This window comes from Podarcis filfolensis (assembly GCF_964270895.1).
Source record: "Podarcis filfolensis genome assembly, chromosome: 8".
NCBI lineage: Eukaryota > Metazoa > Chordata > Lepidosauria > Squamata > Lacertidae > Podarcis > Podarcis filfolensis.
The window spans coordinates 32,515,691-32,542,959 of NC_139611.1; the positions used below are offsets into that span (position 1 = coordinate 32,515,691).

Below are 27,269 nucleotides of genomic sequence, written 5' to 3' on the forward strand. Positions count from 1 at the left end.
AGCAAATATACAGTACTCCTAAAAAGAGGCATCCTCCCTTCTCTCACAAACAGGAAAGGATGCCTCTTCTAAGATGATTTCCTCTGACAACAGGAGGAAGGAACCTGCAACTCAACTCCCAACAGCCCCAGCCATAGCAATTACTGCCTTATCTTGGTAAGCACAAGCGTTGTGCATTTATGCCTTCAACAAGTCAGCTCACACCAAGCTTCTACAATAGGCTTCTTTCCATCCTGCCATACTTTTCTCTATTGTTCCTAGTGACCAACCATCACAGACTTGTTCCATTGCAGTATTGTAAAGAAACACAGCAGTCAGATGTAGAATCTAATTTGTTTAATAAGATTTGAGTAAACTAACAATTCAATTTTAATCAGATAATGTATAGGTTTAGATATTATTCTGAATAACAGACATTTGTGTTCATAATTTGTGAATATTGGTAATTTTGTGTTTATAGTGTTTCGTAAAATTGATTTGATAAATAAAAAGAAACACAGCAGCTAGAGCTGAAACATCAGCACGCAAAAAGTCATGCACCCTTCCACATTTTCAGCACAAAATTTCCCTCCAAGCTCTTATTTGCATCGACCATGGTTTAACACCACCATCCACACCGTTATATTATCATTTATGTTAGAGTCCTTTTACAAGGATCTGAAACCATTGTTTAAAGCTCATTTGCAAATCCTGATTAAGTGTGAAACTAACAATGGCAAGTATCATAGTGCAGAAGTAATTTTTAACTACTGCTCAAACAAACCGTGTAAGAATAGTCTTGTTGGATCAGACCAAACTCCTGTCTAGTCCAGCATTCTCTTCCCTCAGTAGTCAGTCAAATGCCTTTGGGAGTCCACAAGAGAAGTAAAGTAGGGATTTGTATCAGAGAGCACATAATCTGATCTCAATCACTTACAAGGCCTCCTTTTCGGTCATGATACAGGACAAGCGATAAAGATGCCAAAATGTGATAAAGCACACATAAATGTTGGTATGTAATGCTATGCCAAACCATTACTCAGTGTGAATGAGCAAACATGCAGGCTTCCAGAGAGGAGAATATGACCGCCTTGCTCCCCATCACTCAATTTGCTGTCACATTGTGCTGTAAAAAGTTGTGGTTTGGCTTTGCTCTCTCCAGACAAACCATAAGATGTAACCAAGATCTGTCCTATGACTTATGGCACATGGTTTGTCTAGAGAGTGCTAAACCACAAGCCGAGGTTCAGACAACACGCTAAGCCAAACCATGGATCAGCTCAGTGGCAAATGACTTGGAAAGAGCAAAGTGTCCGCAATCTCCCCTCTGGGAGTCAGGATATTTTCTCATATGCACCAAGTGTTATGTGCAAATCAGGCTGGTGTGTCTACAGAGGCAATTATACACCGAATTCTACCTCCCTGTAAGCTCTAGTACCAAATGCATATCTAAAGCTCAGCTCAGTGCAAGCCCAAAATTCTGTCAAAGCAGGAGGATTTATGACACCAATCCTGTAAGACAGAAACTTATGACTCAACAATGCATCTTTTCAAAAAGTAATAAATGAATTCAGCTTACCTGCCAAGTAGTACCTGTGGCTTGTCAGAATCACTTGTAGCTCCAAATACATCAGGAATTAAGTCACCATTGAAACTGCAGGAGCAACAATGATAAGCTGAACTTTCCAGCTGCTCTGTCAATAATAGGACAATTCCTCCTCCTCTAAGTTTAATACTGCTTCCCAAAAATAATGCAGAAGCTTAGAAAAATATGAAGCTGTCTTATAGCAAATCAGGTCACTGATCCATCAAGCTCTGTATTGTCCACATTCAGACAAAGGCATCTATTTACCTGGAGATGCAGCCAATTGAATTGGGACATTCTGCATGCAAAGCAGGTGTTCTGCCATTGAGCTACAGCCCTTTCTTAAAATCTGAAGAACAGAGGTTGGCTAAATACCACATTTTAAATGATTAGTACATTTACACTGCAATCCTATATATCCTTTCCTGGGAAAAAGTCCCACTGAACTCAATTGAGTTTATTTCAGAGTGGACACTGCACAGAGAGTCAACTATATTTTCTCTGTTTTATTCTAATTTACAGTTGTAAACTCTTCTCATAATAATGAACATATACTTACTCCATGATTAGTGGCTCATCATGAAATGTTTTATTTAATACAAACTTACGATTTACATCTGAAAAGAAAGAAAAAATACAGTTGTTAACCTCGGTTCTCTCAACTGCTAAGTATTTCAAGCATTCTGATTTAATTCTGTGGGCTGACTATTAATACAGTTCATTTAAATTAACACTTTTTAATGAGCTGATGTGCATGTAGCACTAAACCCGGAATGGGGAACCCCTTGGCCCACAGGACTTAATCCAGCCTTCTGGGTCTCCTCCTGCCCATGGGGAGCTGCTGAGTGGGAAAAGAGTTTTGATGTCATGCAAACTGAGCAACTGCAGTTTCTTTCTCCAGAAGAAGATACGCTGCCAGATCAAATCAGAGAGGAGTATATGAAAGCAGAGACATAGACTTGTGTTCCTTGCAAATATGCAAGAACTGTTCATAGATTTTATAACTGCATCCACACACTTTTCTGGATGCAGCTACATTTTGCGGCTCTGAATAGTTGTTAAGGCAGTACTTGCTGTTCAGTTGTGCATTGACATTATTTGCATTCTTCTGCTGGGATTAAGGAGTCCCTTTTGCTTTTTGTGCACAAAAGAAAGTGTTAGAGAGGATTTTTCTCCCCCTCTAAAACTTACCAGATTTTTTTTTTTTACAATGTCCTTGGAAAGAGAAACAGGAGTGCAGTTGCTAAGAATTAAATATATGCCCTTTGTTTCCATAGATAGCAGTCTGAGTGTGTGCGTGCATGAAGGTATGAGACAGAGACTGTGTGAGGATCTGGCTCCACACATTACTTGAACATATATCCTAACAGTCCAATCGTGTATCAATATCCATTATGTGAACCCTTATGAGGCATTATTATTGCTACATTACAGAGTAAAGGAAGTCATAAAATTTTTGTCTATTGACTGTGTGCCTAGAAAGGACAGATTTGAACTAGGCATATTCACTCTACCCCAAAACAATAGTGGTGTATGTGTGAACATAGGAAGCTGCCTTATATCAAACCAGACAATCTGTCTGTCTATCTATCCAGGGTTTCAGACAGTGGATTTTCCCTGTCCTACTTGGAAATACCTGGGACCTGGACCTGGACCTGGACCCTTTTAGATGTGCTCTACTATTGACCCATGGCCCTTACCCATGTGTGAAGGTACCGTACCCATAGGGCCCTTGAACACATGGAAGTCAATGGTGGCATGAGCAAGTACGACACTAACTCTCCAACCCCCTCTCCCTACATGTGAACAGGGCAATGGCTAGACATCCTTCAGGACTGAACTTGATGATCACTTTCTAGAAATTTTAAAATGGTATTGCCTACCTAAAGTTTGATTATTTCCCCAGAAAATTAAAACTGATAGGTCAGCGTTAGGTTGTTTTTGAGGACGAGTTGTCAGGAGGACATCCATTTGTGAATCACCGTCATAATCACCAGGAACCACACTGGTTATCACCACATTTCTAAAATTAAAAAAGGTAAAGTATTGTTAATTACTTAGTGCGTGATTGCAAACAATCATGCTTTCTTTAACAGGGATTTGCACATAATTCTTGCACATAATTCCTCTTCTAATGCAGCACAATATTTGAGCTTATATCATTTTCTATATTCTGCTCACAAAACTCTTGAGGTGTTTCCAACTGCTGAATCTATTTCATGCTTTTAAAATAGGGCTTAATAAATTGCTTCCACATAGAATATAGACTCAAAGGTGAAACCCTGGACAGAGAAGGAGCGAGCGGAAAAGGACTGTCATCATAAAGCTTTTGAAAGATAAATAGAAAGTTTATTATGGCATACATTAGGCAAATGGCAGGGCTAACATCCATTCCAAAGTCTACCAATGGAGCCAGTGTCTCTACCTTGGCTCACATTTGAACAGGGTCTTTCCAGTTCCCTGCACCAATGATCCCCTGAGTAACACTTGGTGGTGCACAGGATTCTTTTCTACGTGTCACACACAAGGAGATAAGAGGCATTCCTAGAATAAGTTCCCCAAAGGCCCTCCCCCACAAAAAATGCTTCAGCTGGGTTTAAAATGAGGAAAAATTAAACATGCCCTTGTCTGTAGCATAAGAAAGAAGTGGAATATTTTCTCAGTAATTTTTCACAAACTAATGGCAATGCCAGTATTCAAAACTGCAATCCTAAACAAACTTATTGGACAGTAATTTCCATAACAAACATGTTCAGGATTGCTCTGCCCAATTCTGAATGTAAAGCGTCATTTCTAGTCTACAAGCCACTAATTATGAAGGTTATCACATATCAGGTTACCACAAGTTTCCTATGTGCAAATCACAAAACCACAAGCCACAACCTTCAGACTTAAGTCCCATGGTAAATAAATTCAGCATTTGGACAGTTCATTTAAGTTCAGCAATCAGACAGTTATAACAAATAGCACACAACAGCCTTCTGGAAAGGCTTATGCCTGTTCTGATGGGATGAGAACAGAATTCAATCTGCTATATATCAGATGTATTTAACATACCTTATAAAGAGATACTTACGTTAATAATAATTTGACTTTGGGCTTAAAATAGGGTTCTTTTTGGTCTGCCAGGAAAATATTTAATTCACCATCTGAAAACCAAAGAAAAACATGATTGTAGTCTAAAATGAAAACATCAGATCAGGAACTGTCATGTAATACATGGTTTTTGAACGACCCTCTGGGAAACCTGTTCCACAATAACTTATCTGTTGCGTGTCTAGACCCTGCAACCACCACCTCGTAAAGAATAAGACACCAGGACACAGACATTACGTTAATGTTATTGGGCAAATTTTGGCCACAACTTTATTGATTACAGACTGTGAGCGGTATTGGCTTAGGCATTGAATGGACCCGACTATATCTGACTCCTGCCCGTTGTGCAGGAAGTCTGGTAAGGGTAAACCACCAGAAAGGGGAGCCCCGTTGATGCAGACCAATTTGAGCTCCCCCAGATGTTCCCGGTGGGGTCATGTCATGGCCCTAGCCCTGCCCCAGGCTTCGGACAAGATTCATCCCCCCAGATTCCTTTAACGGAATACCCTTAAGCTTGGAGGGGCAGATGATGGCCACACCTCCCCTTCCCCATCATAAGGTCAAACAATGCCTAACCACAAAACCTTACAAAGTTGTGACGATTGCTACAAGGTAGGTGAAAACCAAATGGCCCCATGCCAATTTTGCAAAGTGGAAAAAATCCTACCAGGCCCCTCAATGGTGACCAACCGAGGTCCATAGCAAGGCGAACGAAAAAGAAACCTGAAAATAGGGAGGGAGGGCAGGAGTTTGAAGAAGCAAGCCAAGAGGAAGCCCTCCGGCTCGCGCCTCAGCTTAAATGGTCCCAGCCACGCCCCCCAGCCACCGGATTGGCTGGCTGGACAATGACGTGGCCAGGATCCCCTGGGCAACACGGGACTTCATCCCCAGCCCCCAGAGGAGAGTGGGTTGCCATGTGGTCCACCGCAACTCCTCCCCACAGTGAAGTGGAGTAGACTTAAGGAGCCCTAGAGTAAGTGTTGTATGCTTTACATAACTTTCTAGGGTAAGTGTACACATGCGTGCACACACACACACAGTTCACAAGACACACTGCCAGCTCTGCTAGACTTTCACTCTTTCTCTATACAAAGTGGGAGAGTGCCCCTAGAACAGACCTAGCACTCCCATGAATGCTGCAGGAAAATATAAGTAATGATGAACAAACTTTTCCAGGGAACCTTGTTCAGCATTACTAAACTTCTCACTGAGTAAGCCCTAGGTTCCCTGGAACAAAGTTTGAAAACCACTGTTGCACTATAGTGAGAGATACACACACACACACACCCCATGTCTAAATGTAATGCCAAATCATACTTTGTCTTTACATGGACACGTCTAATTGGTCTACATGCTCAGGTCAACATGCTCCCTACTCCTACTCATTTCATAAATGGTTTCCCTCCCTCCTTTCATGGTTCCCCTAAAAATTAGACTTTTGTTTTGCCTCAAAAAGAAAACTATGAATTGAAAAATATCATGGGTTTCAATTCTTGTTTGCAGGGCAAGCACAAACCATAGTGTTCTGGTTAACGCAAAACTGTAAGCTATGGTTTGCCTAAAAAGAGGTAACTGCTGCATGTGAAGGAAAGTGAGTTTGGCTTCACAACTGAACCACTTCAAAGTCACATCTTTCTTTATCTGGGCATTATGAATCTTATCTTGCATTATGCAGTTTCCCATTTCAATATGTTTCTTATCAGTTACAAGGGTAACAGAGACATATCTTGACAAATCTTGTTCTTTATCACTACAAAGACAATTGCCTGCTATGAATTTATATGAATTTACACAGAACAAGAAAATCTATGAAACTTACAGAATTCTGGGCAGAAAAGTTGCTCTAACCATGCTGCTGGGCTTCAGTATACAACAAAAGCCCATCCCAACTACTTCTATGAATTGTCATTTAGTCTGGAATCAACTACCAAGTCTGAGGCATGCTGCAGACATGTGAGTTGCATTGAGTCATTAGGGCGTGGCATGCATGAGGACCAATAAACAACAACAGGTTTCTTTCACCAGCTTAGAGCTTTCCACCCTAAAGCTAACACTCCTTTTGTAAACACCGAATTCACTTCATTTCCACAATTGGCAGACATGGGGCTGCTCAAGCCATGCTCTACTTGGCTCTAGTCAGAGTAAACCTATTGAAATGAATGCACCTAACTCTATCTATATGTTCTATTTTGTACGGTCGTCAAATGTCTGTAAAACAATCAAGTGGTATATAAATTGTTTAAAAAGAAACAAAACTTAGCTATGCCCATTCATTTCAGTTGGTCTGTGATCAGAACTAAAAATGTAAACAACCCTTCACCATTCTTTTGGCAGATCCATTGCAACTGATTAATCTACTTGCCACTTGCCTGGGTCCAACACCACCCCACCCCCAGGTCCTTTGCCTCCCCAGGTGAGAGGTGGGCCACTAATGGAGAAAGGAGACATAGCTGAAAGCTGGGCAATATCTCTACCATACAGTGTACTGTATAAAAGTTCATCGTGATTAGTTTCTGTGAAACATCCTTTGGGAATAGTAATTAACCCCCACCCAAAAAAGTTTTGTGTACTACCATTTTGTTCTCATTCATGTTGGGTATAATTCTCTCTCCTGCTTCAGTCCAAGCTGCTCAATCAGGTTAACTTATATGCATTTCTCTTCTGTATTTACTGACTTCACGAATACTTCCAATTGTTCATAATATAACAAGTAAATGACGTGTCACTACTTTTTTGAATGTTTTAAAAGCAGTTGCTGCTGATAATACCGTGGTCTTACCCTCTTCTGTCAATCGCTCTGTGATTTTGTTTTGTTTTGGCAATCAAGTACTGTAGTGTATAAATTTTAAGAAGTAACAGATAAATAAAGAAGATATTTATGTGGTGTGTTGCACGAGGGATGCTGCAAACACAGCTGTGGAGAAGGGGAATACAAATAAACGGATGATGAAGAAGATGAGGATAATGTTGATGTCAAGCCCACCCCGACCCAGCCAAGGTCCGCCCTCCCGCCTCGCCTCCCTCCTCACCTCCCCTCAGCACGAAAAGGTCCGTCTGCTTGTCGGAGTTGAAGTCCCCGAAGGCGGCCAGCGTCCCGTAGGCCTGGTTCCCGAAGAGCTGGGACGTGACATTCTGCAGGGCCCAGCCGGGCCTCGCTCCCACCAGGAGGGACGAGAGGAAGAGGAGGAAGGGGGGGAACGGGAGGCCCCTCCGCGGGCGGCGGCGGCAGCAGGGAGCCCTCATCGCGCACGGGCAGCAGCAGCAGCAGCAGCAGCGCCAACAAACTGGGTCCTCCTCCTCCTTGCCACCGCGACCACCAACATCACTTACAGCCCCATCCGCTGAGGCGAGGAATGTCAGGAAGTGGGGGGGGGGGGAGAGAGAGAAGAACCACCGCGAAGCGAGAGGGCGGAGGGGGCGCGCCTGTCACAATCCCGACCGGCTTCCGGGTTCGCTTTACGACAACGTCGCGCCCGCTCCCTTCTTCACGGCCCGCGCGCCCTTCAGCCCGCATGCGCCGCAGGGACGCGTTTACGGCCAGGCCGGGCAACCGCTCAACCGCCTGCCTCGGGAGTTGGGGCGGGGGAAGGGAGAGTCCGGGTCTGCGAGGCGAGCGCCAGAGCCGAGCTCCGAGGCTTCCTCTGACGGCTCGGCCGCCGCCGCCGGTCCTCCCCTCGCCATGGCGTCCGCTCTGGCCGACGTGAGCTGGAAAGTGCTGGAGCTGAGGGCCCGCTCCAAGCGTTCAGGTCTGACCTCTGCCCCCCTCGCCTGCCCTTTCGCCTCCTCAGGGGGAAGGGGAACCGCGCTTGTTTTGCCTGAGGCTGTGAGGGCGGCGGGTGTCGCTTGACTGGACTGCCGCCCACCCGCCTCACCCACCCCGCTGCCCTGGCTCCCTTCCCTGCCCCCGCTGCTTCTTCCTTCTCCTCGGCCCTTGCCTTTCTCTTTTCCTTCTCTCTCGCCTCAACTAACCCAGCGCTCTGTTTCCAACGGCGGACATCCCAGCCAGATGTCTGCGGGACAGGAACCTCACCAAGCAGGGAGGCAGAGGCAGAGCACCTGCCCTCAGGGCCTGGCATTTGCAGCTATACTACCCCTTTATGTGGAGACTCCGTGCCTAAGAAGATGCCCAGCGCTGAGACAAACCCTCTTGGCTCAGTGTTGCTACTCTAGTGGTGGGGAACTTGCGCCCCACGACATGTTGCTGGGTTGCAACATCCATAGTTTTCGGCTTGGCACGGGGTGTGTGTGTGTGTGTGAGGGGGGGAAGCTGATAGGTGTTTGTAACCCGGCAACATCTGAGGGCCACAGGTTCCTCGCTCCTGGACTGCTCTGACCCGCAGCAGATTTTCAGGGTTTTAGGCAGGAGTCTTTTCTAGTCTTCTCTGGAGTTGATAGGGATTGAATCAGGAACGCCTGCCTGAAAAATAGGTGCTCCACCACTGAAAGAAGGATGAAGGCCTTTCTCCTAAAGTAAAAGGGACCTGCTGAATCAGGTGAAGGTCACTGTCCAGTTTAATGCACTGTTTAATCTGCTGCATGCTTACTCAAAAGTAAGTCATGTTAAGATCTCACGAAACTCAGTGGTACGTACTTATCTGAGCCAATATGCTCAGCATGGTTGCCATCTTACGCACTTTGTTTTCTGGAAGCATGCTGTAAGTGTAAGGGACACAGTCTTGTCCTAAGAAGCCCACAAGCAGGCCATGAAGGAAACAGCCCTCCCTTTCTCTTCCCACCTGAATGATATCTAGTAGTCCCCTGTCTGAGTTAGCTGTTATGGTCAATGACTGTTGATTAAACTCATTCTCCATAGCTTTGTCTAATCTCACTTTAAGTCTTCTAAGACAAGGGCTATCACATCTTGTGGCAGTTAATATCTGCCTGTTCTGAACTGTAGTATTATAAGAGGAGAAAAACTTTACTTTGCTCACTTCCTCCACAATGTGCATGTTTTTACAAACCTCTGACGGCTTGTAACAACAACAGCACAGATGTTGTAGCCTCTTCCTCATAGGAGAGGTGCCCTTAGTTTTCACAGCATGGAGATAAAACATAATCTCCCAGTAATGTTGCACATTTAAGCAATGGCTAAAGACAAAAGGACGCAGGTGGCGCTGTGGTCTAAACCACAGAGCCTAGGGCTTGCCGATTGGGAGGTCGGTGGTTCGAATCCCCACAATGGGCTGAGCTCCCATTGCTCGGTCCCTGCTCCTGCCAACCTAGCAGTTTGAAAGGATGTCAAAGTGCAAGTAGATAAATAGGTACTGCTCCAGCGGGAAGGTAAACGGCATTTCCGTGTGCTGCTCTGGTTTCCCAGAAGCGGCTTAGTCATGCTGGCCACATGACCCGGAAGCTGTACGCTGGCTCCCTTGGCCAATAAAGTGAGATGAGCGCCTAGAGTTGTCTGCGACTGGACCTAACGGTCAGGGGTCCCTTTACCTTTACCTTTAAAGACAAAAGGTGACAACCTCCCCCTCCCTTGTTTTTTAAGGGCAGGGTCTTGTACAAGAGCTTCAAGCTAAGTAGAAGTGCATCAGATGTGGCTTTCCCTCATCATCACATGCAGTGACATGGGGACGAGCTAATGGGGAAAAGCATCACATCACAGTTTTATCTCTTCTGTCACATAGATGCTGAAGACACAGAAACTCTGGCACAGCAGAGTTTAGAAGTCCTAGACTCTTCAACTTTTTCTCTTCTTCCCCTGCATAACTGAAGGCAGAGGTTGAAGCATCTCTCTCCACCCACCCCACTTTTCTTTACCTTCAGAGTTGTCCTTTCTTTGTCACCCTCATAATATGGTTTTCCCTGTGTTATCCCCCCCCCCAATGATTTGGCCTCTCAACTTTTCAAGCACCCTCAAATCCTCCTCCTTCCTCTTCCTTTCACTACATGCTCGTTTCCCACTGTTCTCACTTTCCCTGGTCCATCAACAACCTTTCCCTGCCTCAGCTTGTAGCTATTTTTGTCTTGCTTGTTCCATCTGGCAGCTTTGCAAGTCACTTGAAAAGGCGGCAGCAGCTCTGGCTGACACTGAAGATGCAAACTCTGCTGTTGCCTGTTTATATTTCTCCCTGTGGCTCTGTTATAAATATCACTAATAAAAGTCTTAAGAGAAAGTTTAGCAGAGGCATGTGTTGGGTCTCAGTAACTTGCATAATTTCTTGCATGTGTTCAGCTGCATCTTGCCTTATTTCTGTGCAAGTTTCTCAACTTTATGGGAACACATCAAAGTCTTGTATCAAATTTGTAGTTCCTTCCCTTGAGAAGAGAAAACTTAGTTTTCGACCACCAACCACTCATGCCCATTGCTTTGTAGTACTGATGATCCCTACAAATAAATTTGGCCAGTAAATGACTATCATTTGGGCTTGATATTTGAAATTCACTTTATCCAGTGATGAGTGACTTTGCTACTTATTTCATTTAATTAGATAGTTAAATTTCAAATCACTTCCAGGGCCATGCACTTCCAGAACAAAGTCCTGTTGAGCACATTGTAAATAAGTAGCCTACTACACACATCATTGTGTTAGACAAGCTAATAAACATTAATGTGTTCTTAAATTACTATTACCTTGAACAATTACTATGGTTCCCTTGATTTGCTTGTTCCATTACAACACACTTCAGAACATGACTTTTAAATTATTTACCTGACAAATAATATAGAATAGGCTATAGTGACTCTACAAATGATAGTTTAAAATTCAGTGCTAAAGCAAAAGTAAATAAGGTAGATACCCTTTCTTTCCCCTCACATTTTGTATTTGACCTATGAAGTTTTGTTTGAATCCTAAGGCTGGCTGGCCCAAACTGCAGTTAGAAAATATCACAGAGAGCACACGTTTTCTACAATACATACGCTAACCTATCTTTCATATGGCAGTATACATGCTTATGGATATATGTTTTCATTGCCAAACCTGACCAGGTGTAAATTGATCTATAACCAATGACTTGCACCCCAGACTTAACCTTACATGACACTGTATGTGAAATTTCCACTGAAAGTACTATATGCCCACCAGCTAATCAGTACGAAATATCCACATTCAGAGTTGGGAAGCTTTTGGCTGCTAAGAAATTATGCTCTGGCATGAATTTAAAACATTTTCCAGGCCTTTTCAAAAGTGTTTCAACATTCCATCTTTGGAGCTGAATGTGTTTCCCAGTCTGCCTTAAAGGAGTGTTGCCAAATCAAGTATAAACTTAAGCTCTAAAAACTGCAAACATGTTTTGATATGGATTTATTTGATTATAAATAGAAGTTTGTGATTATTTAATTGTATTGTGTGCAGGGAAGAAAACTGCTGGGAATTTTAAAACAGATCATTTAAATTATGCTAATGGGTGTCCTGAAAACATCGCTGAGGTCAAAAAGTATTTATATAGGCACAATAATTTATGCACAAGAGTACCTGGCAATACATTGATATTGTGTTAAAAAGTTGCAAACCTTTTGACCGTTACTGACTCAGTATATTACAAGTGAAAACTTTTCTTTGGATTGGGGCCCACATTTTTCTATAGTACTTTAAAAAAATGCCATCAAGTATGGCAAAAAGTTATTTTAACCAGCATAATACACAGTACATTTTTAAAAATACATTTTTTTACCAAATAGTTTATCAACCACAAAAATAGCTGACCATATTAAAATATATGGTAATAAATAGGAAAAGTGTATTCATAGAATCAAAGAATTGTAGAATTGGAAGGGAACTCAAAGACCATCTAGTTCAACCCCCTGCATGCAGAAATCTCAACTAGATCATATATGACAGACAGATCATACATCCAATATCTGCTTAAACACCTCCAAGGAAGGAGAGTCCATTACCTCTCGTGGGAGTCTGCTCCACTATCGAACAGCTCTTACTGTCAGAAAGTTCTTCTAGATCAGTGTTTCTCAACCTATGGGTCCCCAGATGTTGGACTACAACTCCCATCATTCCTAGCCAGCATGACCAGTGGTCAGGGATGATGGGAGTTGTAGTCCAACAACATCTGGGGACCCACAGGTTGAGACAGATCATACACCTAACCTCTGCTTAAACACCTCCAAGGAAGGAGAGTCCGCCACCTCTCGTGGGAGTCTGCTCCACTATCGAACAGCTCTTACTGTCAGAAAGTTCTTTTGTTTAGTCATAGAATCATAGAATTTTAGAGTTGGAAGGGACCCTGGGGATCATCTAGTTCAACCCCTGCAATGCAAAAATAGGCAGCTGTCCTATATGGGAATCAAAGCTGCAACCTTGGCATTATCAGCGTCACACTCTAACCAACTGAGCTATGCAAGTCAGAATCTCCTTTCTTGTAACTTGAAGCCATTGGTTCGGGTCCTAGCCTCCAGAGCAGCAGAAAACAAGCTTGTTCCATCCTCCATGTGACAGCCCTTTAGATATTTGAAGATGGCTGTCATACTTCCTTTCAACATCAGAAGTGTTTTTTATCTTCAAGATACTGTTACTGATACTGTTACTGGAAACAGTGCTGCAAGCAGTGGGTTTTTTGAGGCCTTACAGAGTTAGACTGATCAAATAATTTTTGAGGCCTTATAGACTGACAAAATAATTTTATTTATCCATATTTATGCAGCTGTGTATCATTTGGCCCCCTGGTCCTTCAGTCCTGGCAAAACTGGATGAATGAACAAACAAACAGTATAGTTGAGAGTATGGTTGGTAGTTGGTGAGGTTCTCAGAGACATGGAGCCTATGGCCAATGGGGGAACAGGATCATAGCTTCTTTACTGCCAGATATGCATATTTCTTGTATTTGAGCCTGAATAGTATGTAGTTGATCTCTGCAATTTTGAGAGCTGCTGAATGTGGTTATTTCTAGGATTAAATACGTGTTATTGCAGCACAGCACCCTCAGTGTATGATGTAGGCCACAAGAAACATATTAATGCCAAGTTCCATGCCATGTCAATGAGATTGTCATGTACATGACATGCCTTGCTAAAATTCAGCTTGGGTCATATTTTGGCACATAACCACAAGCCTAGTTATTAGAGCTGCTTCTGCTAGCCACTGTGTGCTAAGGTGATCATGGGAGTAGACCCAAGTTTAACTAAATGAAATTTTGAGTATGCCCCTCTTCAATGTAGATAATTAAATTTAATTAAACAATTAAAAAAAATAGAAACCGGCCCTGTTCAGGTGTTCTACAGAAGTGTTAGGCCAACATGTGATAGAAGAGAGTGAGGACAAGTGTGCTAGATCTGCTCTGTATCCCTCCACAAATTGGAATGCTAATTTCTGAAGCAGGGAGCTTTCTCTATTCATGTAGGTTCCTGCACAATGAAGAACACTGATTTTCAGGGTTCTAAATTTCTCAGAAATCAGACACTGGTAGAGTACACTCCCTGTTTAAGAAGTTATCCCTACAACATTTGGAGAGCAAAGGGAGTTGGGGCTAACTTGCTTGTCCTTGCTTTTCCCTGCGTGTTGATTTAACCAAGACACTCTTCTGCAATGTAAGAATATGTAAACTGAGTTGTGTAGAACCCTTTATCAGACATAATAGAAAGGAGGTTGCTACCATAGATACTACAAATCCAAAACAAATGCATTATGTAATAGAGACAGTGCTATCTACAAATACTGGAGTTAATCTGTGTCCTTCATATGCTAGTATCTGGCCTGATGAAGAATTGTGCTTAATTAAAACCTTTGTTTACACAGAAGGATGCAATAAAAGTTGCAGCGTATACAGTCCTGATACTGTAGAATCAATTGCTTCCCAAATTGTCATCCACATTTTCCAAATTCATACAGAACAGACACATTCCTTTATATTTTTCTGTATCCAAGAAACAGAGGAATTGCCAGTGTTTATATTTATGATTTTTCTTGTATTCCTTTTAGCACTAATTTCCCCAAAAGTGAGTTGGGAACAGTCACCAGGTTGCTGAAACCTTGTTGAATTTTAAGTAGGATATTATAAATGAATGTGTTATGTCTAAAATAGGGTTGACATAACCCTATGGCGAAATCATCAGATGAAATCTGAGCCAGTACAGAAACGTACTGAACAAATTTGAAATCTGTTGTTGGGTACGTTAATGAAAAGCTTCAAAACTCTATAAAAGCAATATTGTATTGAAAAATGTGTGTAATTGCATACTATTTTGGTTTAGAACAATTATATGTTTCATTAAGCAAAGAATAAATGCATTTCGTTCGGACCTGGAATTTATTTCAACTTAGTGGAGGATTTCCCCCTCTCTTTGTTGTAAATATCCAATATTATCTGGCATAATAAGATATGTTAATGTCAAATAACATTCTTGTTATAGAACAGTAGGCTGACATTATGTAAAAGTAGGTAATGGTACTTCAACCAAAGAGATTTATTGAAAATTATGATATAGGAAAATCAAGTTTTGCAGTAGAGGGAAAACATAAAATATAATGAATCTAATTATCATCTTTATTGTACACTGCATCATGTTAATAACTCTGCTAACACTGCTTTTGCTTAATTCAAAGCTGATTGCCTCTAACCCTCACTAAATATTTTCAAAAATTGCTGTAGCTTAGCCTGAGACGGTTGTGATTAGCTGCAGAGCTTGAAATGGCCACTTTGGATGCTGACAGAACCACCTCTGCCCGTGTATTCTCATGGTCTGGTAAGTGTGCTGACCTCTTACAGGTCACTTGTTTTTGTTTTTAAGGCTTGCGTGTGTTACTGCTTGTTAATGCACTTTTGAATTATTAGCATAAGAAGAGCTATAATGTGTGCTAATGAGGGCTGTGGGTGAGCTTCCTTGTACTGGCCCCTTGCCTTTTGGAATGATCTTTCCTCTGTGGTGCAACTTGGGTGCGGACATGCCTCATCTTCCTGGCTTTTGGGAAAGGGTGAGGTATCCTACACACCTGAATTTCTGTTTTTGCTGCTGGTCATATTGGTACAATAATTTAATTTTATACTATGTCTTACATAGTTTTAATTTTAATGTTTTTGGTTTGGGCTGCATATATTTCCACCCTTGGTCCTTTTGGTGAAGTATGAATTATAATTTTTTTTATTCAGTCTGTCAATAATAAACATTGTGGCTGTCAATTTTGAAGCAATTTTGAGCTGTCTTTTGTACTGCCAGGCAGGGTTGGCCTATCCATGAGGTGGGATGAAGCAGCTGCCACAGGTGGTAGAAGCCCCCACATTGGCACCACTGTGGGTGCCCAACCTGCCCCCTGTTTATGCTGCTGGCAGAGAAGCAGCAGCAGCAGAGGCAGTGTGGCATGGTGTTGGTGTTGGTGCTGGTAGCGACAGCAGAGTGGGGGGCACCTCTCATTTCACCTCATGCTGCAAAAAGGGACTTGCTGCGCCTGTCACAGCAATTAATGGTCAAAGCGGTTTTAGTATCACCACCCGTCCCTACCTCACTCCACAGCCAAGAACCACATGCCCATGATTCCCCTTTCTTCCCATTACTGGGTGCTCCAGGCTTTCAGTTCCTTGTTGGGAGCTATTGCTACTGACTGTTTATGGCTGCTCTGGTAGATGTTGCACAATTGCTTATCAATGTGAGATTTGCCAGGGTTTGGCAGTTTGGTTGGGAAATGAGGCAGCCATGTAGGAATTTGTGGATCTTGCCCTGTGTGTCTGATCAGATTTGTAAACTTCTTGCAAAAAGAAACTGTCAATGAATATATAGAAGTATCAAGCTACATTTAAAATAAGGATTTCAGAAATAAGGGTGCTTTACTCCTTTCAGCACGCTGAATAATTTCCCCCTTTCTAAGAGAGAGAAATATGATTATTGCTATTGCATTCTTAGCCATAATAATCTGAAGCGGCAAGAGCAGAAAGTGTTCTCTTCACTTCAGTGGCTACCATCAAGAGAGATGCATCTGGGGGGTGTAGGGCTATCAACTACAGAGGTTTGTGCACAGTATGCAAGTTCTTACAGCATTGCTGGAGGTTTTCGAAAAGCTTTAGGTAAAAAAGTCCAAATACATTAATGTTCATTTTTATAGCACACACACATTGCACTAGCGGGACAAGTTCTCAATCACCTGTGAAGCAAAACCACATGATCAGTAATATAACAATGTTTCTTCTTTTGTGCTCATATGCATTGCCACAAGCGGTAATGATGCTTAAGATCATGAGAAGAGCCCTGTGGATAAGACCAGAGATCCTTTCAGTCCAGTATCCTGTTTCCCACAATGGCCAACTTGATGCCTATGGGAAGCCCTCAAGCAGGGCATGAGAAAAATAGCCTCCCCCTTGCCTTTGCTCTTCAGCTGCTGGTATTCAGTGACATACCACCTATGAATTTTGAGCTTCCATCATGGCAAATAGCCAATGATAAACCTATTTTCCACAAATCTCCATCCAAGCTTGTGACAGGGAATTTCATAATAAAGTTCTGTGTTATGTGAAGAAGTACTTTCTTTTGTGGCCTGTGTCTCCTGCTAAGTTGTTCCATTGGATGACCCAGAGATGTGGTGTTACGAGAAGGAAGAAAACTTCTGTCTGGCCATTTTCTGCATAAGAACATAGGAAGCGGTCATATACTAAGTCATACCATTGGTCCATCTAGCTCAGAACTGTCAGCACTGACTGTCAGTGGCTCTCCAGTATCACAGACAAGATTCTTTTCTAGCCCCACCTTGGGGATGCTGGGGATTGAACCTGGCATCTTCTGCATGCAAAACAGTTGCTCTGCTACTGAGCTATGGTCCTTTCCCCATGCATAATTTTATAAATCTCACTAATGTGTCCTAGTTGCCTTTATTTCTAAACTAAAAAGTCCTGGTAGTTGTAGCCTTTCGTCATAAGCTTTATTAAGTTTGTTCTATGAGGCTAGTACAAAATTGCAAAATTAGCAGTGTAATTTTAGACTGTCATTGGAATTACTGTGAGCCTTGTGATGAAATGATTCATTAGTTGAAATGGTTGGGTCACAGTTCTAGACTGTAAATTGAATTTTGCATAACATACAAGACAGTAGGGCTCATTTGCAGTTGTAGCCTATACCCACACAACAGTTGACCACTCAGCTTTAGCTAATAAGTAAACCAGCCATTTAGGCAATATACAGTAATATCCTTAGGTATTCATGTGTGGATGAATTTGCCCAGACATGTAACTATGGGAGGATAACATGCCTTGTCAGGGAATAATGAAGGATTTTACATTATGTTGCCAGAATAGCATGAAAAGTGGAGAGTTATAAACTGCAATTTTAGTTGTTTGGTGAATTCCAGTTTGTTAACATAGCATGTTACCTTTAACAATAACAGGAAACATTTAAAACTGTGAATACATTTTTAGAGCAATCCAAACCACAAACACCATACTGGGGGGATTTGGATGGGGCAGTGGTGTCTCTCTGTCTGACTATTGCTAACCATGCTGGCTTCTGCTGTTATGGAAGATCTTCCATTGACAGAAAACCCCATCAGTGAGGAATGCCCCAATGTGTCTGGCTAACGTGTGGGTGGGCAGAAGCTGGCAGAAACCCTGGAAGATCCTGCGGCGACCCTGCTGCCAGCATGTTATGATAATGGACCCAATCTGAACCTGAGACTGATACAGCAAAGGGGCATTTTATTCCTGCTGGTCTATCTCTTGCCCTGGCTGGTCCAAGTCCTGGGGCTGTGGATGTGATGCTGATGGTGCCACTTCAATGAACCCTGCTGTTGGCCAGATGTTAGGATAGCAGCCTTAGTTTAGTAGCAGGTGATTTTTATCCTCAGTCTTTGATGGCAGACACTGAGGAAAATATGGTTGCAATTTGACATAATGCTGTGCAGTCACTGTGTGCTGTTGCACAAACCAGCTATTCTCAGCTCCAGCTGTTGATGTGCACAATGGAAATAATAATACTGACCTACCTTACAGGATATTTTGTAATGATTACAACATTATATATGTGAAGTGCTTTAAACAAGCTATATGTGCTATACATACTAAGTATGTGATCTAGTTTTGGGTCTGCTTTTAGGTTTAAATCAGGGCCAGTCATTTGATGTAGCTTATCACTTTTGTGTTAAATTATTCAGCTATAATCTTGATAGGTTTTAGGGACAGGCTTGAAATGTTGACAGCTCCTGCTTTAAAGTGTCAAATGAGGCGTACTTGCTGCAACTAGTTACTGTTTTTAGTTGTGACTGCAGAGGGACATAAGATCTGTCCCTGTAACAACAACAAAATCTATAAACCAAATAACAATCTACAATGGGTGATATTCAATTAAATCATATTTAGAGTAGACAATTAAATCAATGTACTCATCATTTAGGTCAGTTGATTTCAGTGGGTCTACTCTTCAGTGTGACTTAGTTGGATAACACCCAATGTGAACCCTTTCCTGTTTTAGCAGCAACATCTTAGAATAAGCCAGGTACATAAAGGTGGCTCTTCCAGTAGTTTTTAGGATACTGTAAGACCACCACAGCTTCAGTCATACATATTTGAGTGTCTGACAGGGGTGAGAAATTTCTAACTTTTTCATATTGCTTGGGGAAGACGTAAAATGCCTTATGAGAAAAGAGAGCTGTCTTTTCTACACAGTTCTTTGTCCTTTAATATGGATATTTATCATTCTGATCTGTTAATGACCTTACTCTACTGCAGAGTTTGATTTCTTAATCTGTGTCATGTCCCTGCTGGAGCAAGGACACCAGCTTTGACCTCACATAGCCAGTGGGATGTTATGTCCCACTACAGCAGCTCATAAGATCAGACCATAAACCTGTAAGGTATTACTACAGTTATATGCTACCTTCTGTTGAAGCTGTTGTCACACAAAAGTTTGGTCCATCCCACCAACTTCTGCCCACCTTTTTTGTGGGACAGCTTAGCACCAGCACTAGGCACATCAAGGTCATTTGGCATTAGGTTCATCTACCACAAAGCATAGGATTAGGTTTAACTGTCAAAGTCGCTGTTCTAATGTTTGTTTCTAGAGTGCTTTGTTGCCTCCTGTTGTCCAAGCAGAAATTGCAGCAGATAGTCTGAAAAGACAATGTGAACTGCCCTTGTGTAGCATGGAGCTGTAAATAATGACCATTCAGCAATATTGATGCTACATAAATGGCTTAGGCTATACAGAGACTGAGCAATGAATATTGTGTTGTGCATTAATGGTTGCCCAGTAAAATACAGAGCCTCCCAAGTCAATGCCTAAATGCTTTCTAATGTAAAATAATCTTTCTTGGATGTGGCAGCTACTAATCCAGGGCTGTTTCATCTTCCTGTAAAATGGAGCTGTGTTTCTAAAACATTGTTATTTTGGCAAACTTGCTGTTGGTTAAATGAGAAAATAAGCACAGCACCCTATCAAGAATATAATTCTCTGCTTATCTTAATGTTTGCTAATTTGTGAACATTTGGATATGATTTTTTTAATAAAATAGATAATAGCTTTTTCACAACAGAATATGTTTGAAAGGGGGTGGGTGGGACACATACAGTGCTTTGTAGCAAAACACTGCTTTTTTCATTATATGCCTTCCCTGGCTTATCATCAAGATAGGCTATGAAAGATATTTATACATATCTTTTTCTGCTTGATTTTGCAGTGAAACCATAATCCCATGTTTATGACTTCCATTTGTTGCTATGGAGTAGATTGCAACACTGATTAAGCGTAATTTTAACATAGGATTTGTTAAGCAGAGAATTTAAGCTGTCTGATCACAGCAACATATTTTGTCCATTTAAAATCCTTTTGAGCAGAATGAGCTGTCTGGAAATCATGAAGCATATGAGAAATGGATTTGTGTTCTGCTGGCCAGACAAGATATAATTGTTTCTCACATTTGGTTACTTATAAAGAAACACAGGTCACTGTTAATCTGTGTACAAGTCTTAAATTCACATGGTGTTCCCATTTTACTTTTCACTTTTGAAATGGTTGCGAAGCTGGATCAATTATTCTGAAATGATCTCATTAACTTGTTTCAACCTTGGATTTGTTTACATGATCAAGGGATGAGCCTGAGCTGAGTTAACGGGATCATTAATTTTAACAGCACCTTTGGCTAGCTAACCCTGTGAATGGCAGTTGGGATGATATCTTCAAGGCACCTATAATTCACAATTGCATGCCATAAACACAGGATTCAATCAAGCTGAAAGGATGTTCATGCATTTAAGAAACCAAACTACTAAGGGGTGTGTGATTACAGGATCCCGGAGTCCACTACATGTGTAACCACACCTCTGGGAGATTTTTGGTTGGGCTAAAAGCACCTGGTAGTCATGACTGAGCTATCTGCTATGGGCAAAAAAGAGCCATTCCAAGGGCCAGACCAGAGTTATTAAGCCAAAAGTCAGAGCCAATGGAGAAAACCAGAATATAGCAGAGCCTGGTAGATGGTTGCTACTTAAGCAAAGTCCCAACCAAAACAGGAAGCCATTTTATAGTCCTTTCTGTCTAGGAGGATCCACTGGCCAGTCTCTGTGGGTTGAGCCAATCCAGAGAGAACATTACTTCCCAGGAAGATGAGAGTTACTGGTTCTAGTTCCAGCTCCTGATACTGGTTAACATCTTCAGTGTCCCTGGGTAATTTAAAATAACTGATGTGGTAGCTATGTGTTAATAAATAGGAAGCCATCACAGGGCAAGGATTTGGTGTAGTCACATGACAAAAGATTTTATCATCTTCTCAAAGAAAGTCTATCATTGTGTTTCATTTTGCACCCCACATTTCAAAGGAATTGCATGAATTTATAAGCGGTGATCTTACCTCTTGTTTGTGTTGGAATAAGAATAAATGGTCACGGTGCTCAAACATTTCCCAGTAGTGGCTTCACTACTGAGGCTGTTTGCATCTTTCCTCTCATTAGTATGAGTAATGTCTTTGAACAGAGTGAATGAGGGAAAGTTTATATTTTAGAGCAAGTTTACATTTAGTCAGAAATTATAACTGGGAATAAATGGCGATATATGATACTTTGACTATTCTCAGCATCTGCTTTGAAAATCAAGAGGAGACCAGTGTAGACTGTGCACTAGTGCTACATGATTAAAGGAAATTGATGTATTGAATGGACACACTGAAGACTGGTTTCTCTGCTTGAAATTTTCCCATTGTCAATATATATAGAGAGAGAGGGAGAGAGAGAGAGAGAGAATGCTGTGATTGTAACAACAGTTATTTTATTTCTTTGTTGGCTGCAGATGGCAGATTTCCTGGTAAGTGTATATATTTTGCAATGACAACATTTCTTTTTGTAATCTACTCTGCTACATTATTAATAGGCTTTCTTTAGGACTGTTTTTTAGGGTGCCATTGTTTGGTATTAGAATAAGACTATCTGGTGGCGAGGTGGAAAAGTACTGTTAATGTTGCATTACAACTTGCATTAGTATCTTTGGTGATCATATTTCTTAAATACAATTATAGTTCTTATTTCAAATGATGCCAGGAACAGTTTTTATTCTCTGTAACAGCCATTTTATGATATGCACAATCCTAATTTACTTTGTGGTCTCGCCTTGTTGGATTCTGAACTGAAGTTTTGCACTGAACTTCCACAACTATGTTTGCAGACTCATAAATGTGACACTGCATTATAAGTCGCTGCCTTGTAAGGCAGTTTCATGACCACACTTCTCATAATATTTTGAAAAACAACAACATGAAATGTTTGTATAGGACAAGCTACTTGTGAAATAAACTTGGGACAAATCAACTTACAGTTGAAAACTTAAGATCAAGTTGATTTTGATGTTTTTTCTTCTTTAATGTAGAATGTCTTGTCTGTGTGTTTTTCCAATCTTGTAACTTGGATGGCCTAAATCTGCTTTTGGATTGTTCGAAGAGCATGAAGGGTTGATTTAATTTATGTTTCCATTGATGCACTATTAGGGCTTATACAGTAATAATTGATTATGTACAACAAAATGGCAAGAGGCAAGCTGAAAGTAAGTTAATTTGAGATTCATTATGGGTATTTAATGCACTCCTTAAACCTAGAAAGGAACTAATTAATGCCATTTTCCCAAAGCCCTCTTGCATTTTAAACCATCAGGGTTGCAATGCAATGCAGGGCTTTCAGAAGAATGTCTCTTTTCTTGTCTTGCATTACTATGGATCTAGATTGTATATTTCTGCAGAAGATGTACCCTGACATTATTCTCTGTTTTGTTGGGGTGTTGCATGCAGGCCTGGTGGGCAGCAAAGTAAGCTGCAGCTGTAGGAAGAGAAGGCAGATAGAAATACAGTGGTACCTCAGGTTACATACGCTTCAGGTTACGTATGCTTCAGGTTACAGACTCCGCTAACCCAGAAATAGTGCTTCAGGTTAAGAACTTTGCTTCAGGATGAGAACAGAAATCGTTCTCTGGCGGCGTAGCAGCAGCAGGAGGCCCCATTAGCTAAAGTGGTGCTTCAGGTTAAGAACAGTTTCAGGTTAAGTACGGACCTTCGGAACGAATTAAGTACTTAACCCGAGGTACCACTGTAGAAGGAATCTTCCTCCATGGAGCAATGCAGCTCCTCCTAGGGAATCCCGGGGCAGAATGGGGCAGCAGCAAGGGTGTAGCCAAGAGGGGAAAGGAGGGAGCTGCCACTAGCTTAAGTAAAACAATAGAAATACTTAACTAACTGACCGATCACATTGGTTCTCCCCCCCCCCCCCCACAGAAGGCCTGTCCTCCCTAACAAAGTCCTCCTCCCCTCCAATAAAAATCCTGGCTACTCCCATGGGCAACAGAGAACTTACTGTCCAAATGGAAACTCTCTCCCTACAAGAACCTATGGCATATATGGATGTGAAGTCTTTGAAAAGCTCTGCTGGTTTAGAGTAAAAGGCAACTGTCCTGCTTCACTGACCTTGGTCTTAGCTCATCTCATTGTTTGGGAAAGAAACATTTGAATTTGAATCCAATTGTATCAGGATATTTTGGGAAAATATTTGTATTTGTTGACTTCATAGTTATTGCTATTTCTTTAAGTGCTTTGTAAGCCTCAAGACCAGAGTGCGTCTTACATTTATATTTTTACCGATGCAGCCCCCCTCCCACGTGGGAAACATTAATTTATACACATTTGTTGGTGAACATTGCCTGATGTATTTTGGTCTGTAATGCAAATCTGTGAGTTTCAACTAGCTTCAGATGAATTAGGGCAATAGTGGAGCAAGGCAGGCATGGAGGTCTAAAATGTAAACCCTCAACAGGAGAAAAATGCCCAAGTATGAGCTCCCCTATGGTCTTCAAGTATAAAATCTCAAAACTGTTAAGCAATAGTGCATTCAAGTAAGAGGAAATTTGCAAAATCACCAGCTGGCATGCTATTATTTTCTTTGTGGATTACACTCAATATCTCAGCTTTACCTGAAATCAAAATACAAATGCCTTCAAATAAACAAATGTATGGTGAATGCACACGTATATTTGTTGTAGCAAATCATGGCTTCTCAGTGTGTGTAAAAGGATTTGCAAAATGATTAACTGCAGGTTTCATATGGTTTCTTAGGTAGAATTGCTCTTTATTATGAAACCTCCAGTGGAGGAATGCAGTGGAACCTCCAATCAGTGAACACTCAAGAGCTTGTGTGGTCAAGCAAGCAAACATATTTTAATAAATTAATACAAATCAGAGGCTTCTGTCAATACCTCTTTTCTTTCGTAAGTTCTCTTATAAGACACCATGAAAATGGAAGGTGATGTTTCAAGTTAAAACGATGCAATTTTCTTTGTAAGTGGAAGAAGCAGCACGGAGTAATCAAATTAGATACATCAAAGACTTGAGAGTACATGGCTGATTTCCATTATGTCTCATTGATATGGAATTAGTTTTGTCTAATTTTGAACTGACTCAAGTGCAACCTTGAATACTGAAGTGTGCTTTGACTTTGTTTTCCAGTTTTTTTGCATGTGTATTTATGGAACTAGGCTGCATAGAATAGTGAACAATACTTTCTGTAGAGGTGATAGTGTTAATAGCAGTTGTCCTACCTTTATTTTGCTGAATTCGTTTAGTCAGTAATACAGACTCATTTTCTGCTGAATCTTTACAAGGGCTGTTGTTTAATTTGGTGACTTTACTATGTAGCAAACCTTTTCATGTTTGTATTTAGGACTATTCTTTATACATGCTGACTGCGTAAACTGACATCAGGGTTCATTTTAATTAGAATTAATCAGTTGTGTTCATATTAAATAGTCTACAGGATTTCTCAGTATACAAAGTACTGACCAGTTTTCCTAACCATGATAATGATAGCAAAAACATGTTTTGTGGCTCCTCTCTCCCTCCCTCCCCCATCAACATGCTAAGTAAATGCAATATTAGAGCTATGCCACTTGTTCTCTTGATCTCAAGTATTGAAGTTTTTACAAAAATGTGTCAGCAAGTTAGAGTGGAAATAGATTTTTATTTTTAAAGACATTTGGTTACATTTTGTATAGCTGATTTTTTTTTGGGTAAAGCATTGATAGAAAAACTTGTGACTTAAAACTGTTTTTATGTTGAGAGTATAACATTAAGGAATTACTTATTGACTGACAAATAAATGTAAGATGCATACTATATAATTTAACATGTCAAATTTTAGAGAGGTAGTTGTGTTGGTCTGCTTCAGCAAAACCAGCAAAGAATATTGATTTACTGTGGTATAAACTTTTTGTGGGCAAGCTCCATTTCATCATAAACGTAGTGTTATCGCTAGTTGGTAGAGATACCTATTGTCATGAGTGCATGGAGTCTGACCTGGAGGAGGGCATCAGTGGATTGGGAGGTGGAGATCCAGATCCAGGGGAGATCCTGGTGGGCTATCTGGAGAGCAGGCCATCCTGATTCCTGTGACATTGGATGTCCCAGGTGCAAAGTCACAAGCCATTGAGCCAATCCTGGTGCCTTCCTCTGTCAGCACAACATCTTCCCATTTGGGGGAGGCAACTGAGGATACATTTGACAGCAAGCTGGCTCTCTTGACTCTGTTTCCATCTCCAAGAATGCAGAGGTGACTGTGCCAGTGTGAACAAACCATGTATGCCCAACATTTCCGTGCTTCCCCAGTCCCAAGGTTCAGATTCTATAACCAGCAGAATATGGTTTATACACCAGTGGTTTAAGCACCATATACGGTATATTCTTAATTGCTCTAGCCAAATTTTCCACAGTATGGGAGTTTCAGTCTCTGTTGTGGCAGAGTCTATTATGCCAAGATTGTTATTAAACATAATTGAAGTTTCATTATATGGAGGAGCTGAGGTTTTCTGGGAGCCATATATATTAGTTCTTAACAAGTCCAGATCAATTGACCAGTTAGCCAAGCTTTCATTAGAGGAATATGTAGCAAAATCTCTTATTTGGGATAAGACATCTCCTTCCCCGTTACTTGCATACGTGCTATATAAAGGACCAGGGCTGTCCTTATAAGACATATTAATTACACCTTGATGCAATTGGTTTGTATTTAACTCTGCCTCCCTTGATCCAGTTGCTGAGTCACAATAGTCCAGCATAGATTTCTGGACTAAATTGGCAATGGAGTTCTGGACGATTTATCTGAAGCACTGAGGTTCTGTGCTCATGTAGTCACCATGTTAAAACCATGTTAAAACAGTTGCTCTCCCAGCATCTGTCCCTCAATTAAAACATATGACTTTTAAGCCCATATAAAAGTAAAACAGATATGCTCCTAGCCTGTATGTTGCATTTAACATTAACTGCTGAGCCAACTGACTTTAAAACTTTAACATTATTAAAAATAAAACAAATTAAAAGTAGAACAGACTGCAGAATTCAAGGCCAAACAGCCTTACTCATTGCCATCTTTACCTGGAAGAACAGCACCCTATTTTCCTCATAAGATGCTATCACGAACCATATTTTAGTCCTGATTTGTAGGGCAACTAGCATGCACAACCTATAGCTTGCCAAGTGTGGATGGTTTGGCAAACTGTGATTTGTCAAGGACCCAGAATTAAGTTAATCTGTTGTTGTATGCAAGGGGAGGGGAATGTAGAAGCACTTAAGTCTGCTTGTGCATGTAACGTTATACCATTGTTTGGCATTGCATCTAAACCACATGTTTACTTGTTCTAAATCAATCCATTGTTAGTGCTTCACATAGTTAATCTTTTACTCTACCTCCATTGAAAAAATGAGCACGAAGCATCAAGCTTAATTAGAGAGGCATCCATCTTTATAGCCCATATACACAAGCTATGAATATATTATTCAAGGAACAGACTTTAAAAAATATATTTAGCTAGTTACCGATTGTAATTAGTCTCTTGATTTTAATGAGCAAGGTTGGCAATACAAAGGCAAAGTGAAGTGGATGGAAGCACAAACAGTTCTATTCTTCACAATTATAGAAACAATAATAAAATCAACCTTGACACTTCATCCAGTACCTGAAGTTCTTTATCTCCTATAAAGAAAAAAATGAAATTATTGCATACACTTTTATTTAGAACTAATAAGTTTTCAGATGTTGAAGGAAATAATATAGCTATCGTTATTGTAAAGGTGTAGAATGGATGTTTGTCTCTTCTGTGCATTATAAGGCTCTGCAAATAATTATCCAAATAATTATTCTTTCTGGTGAAAACTGATTGCTGAAGAAAAATACTGCAAGGTAGTAAACATAGTTACAACTTGCTGTTGCGGTTTTGGTCTTG

At 41.0% G+C, this 27,269-nt stretch overlaps 2 protein-coding genes across 11 annotated transcripts in view; one reads left to right on the forward strand and one right to left on the reverse strand.

Moving 5' to 3' along the window:
* Positions 1-8,137, reverse strand: part of ITFG1 (integrin alpha FG-GAP repeat containing 1) — a 126,605-nt gene extending 118,468 nt beyond the window's left edge. Inside the window, exons 1-5 of the mRNA XM_083626050.1 lie at positions 7,690-8,137; positions 4,641-4,713; positions 3,448-3,587; positions 2,124-2,181; positions 1,559-1,633 (exon numbers count right to left, since the gene is read on the reverse strand). Of these exons, the coding sequence (XP_083482176.1) occupies positions 1,559-1,633; positions 2,124-2,181; positions 3,448-3,587; positions 4,641-4,713; positions 7,690-7,903 (560 nt within the window). The 5' untranslated portion in view covers positions 7,904-8,137. The remainder of the gene's footprint in view (positions 1-1,558; positions 1,634-2,123; positions 2,182-3,447; positions 3,588-4,640; positions 4,714-7,689) is intronic.
* An 11-nt stretch (positions 8,138-8,148) lies between these two features.
* PHKB (phosphorylase kinase regulatory subunit beta) overlaps positions 8,149-27,269 on the forward strand; it is a 130,392-nt gene continuing 111,271 nt past the window's right edge. For 2 of the 10 annotated variants that reach the window (XM_083625998.1, XM_083626000.1), the window contains exons 1-3: positions 8,246-8,406; positions 15,206-15,299; positions 21,810-21,824. In XM_083625998.1, coding sequence (XP_083482124.1) covers positions 15,245-15,299; positions 21,810-21,824 — 70 coding nt within the window. In that variant the 5' untranslated portion in view covers positions 8,246-8,406; positions 15,206-15,244. Of the gene's footprint in view, positions 8,407-11,103; positions 12,417-13,292; positions 15,300-21,809; positions 21,825-27,269 lie in introns of those variants that run through there. The other 8 variants (XM_083626005.1, XM_083626004.1, XM_083625999.1 and 5 more) reach the window with 7 other exon arrangements.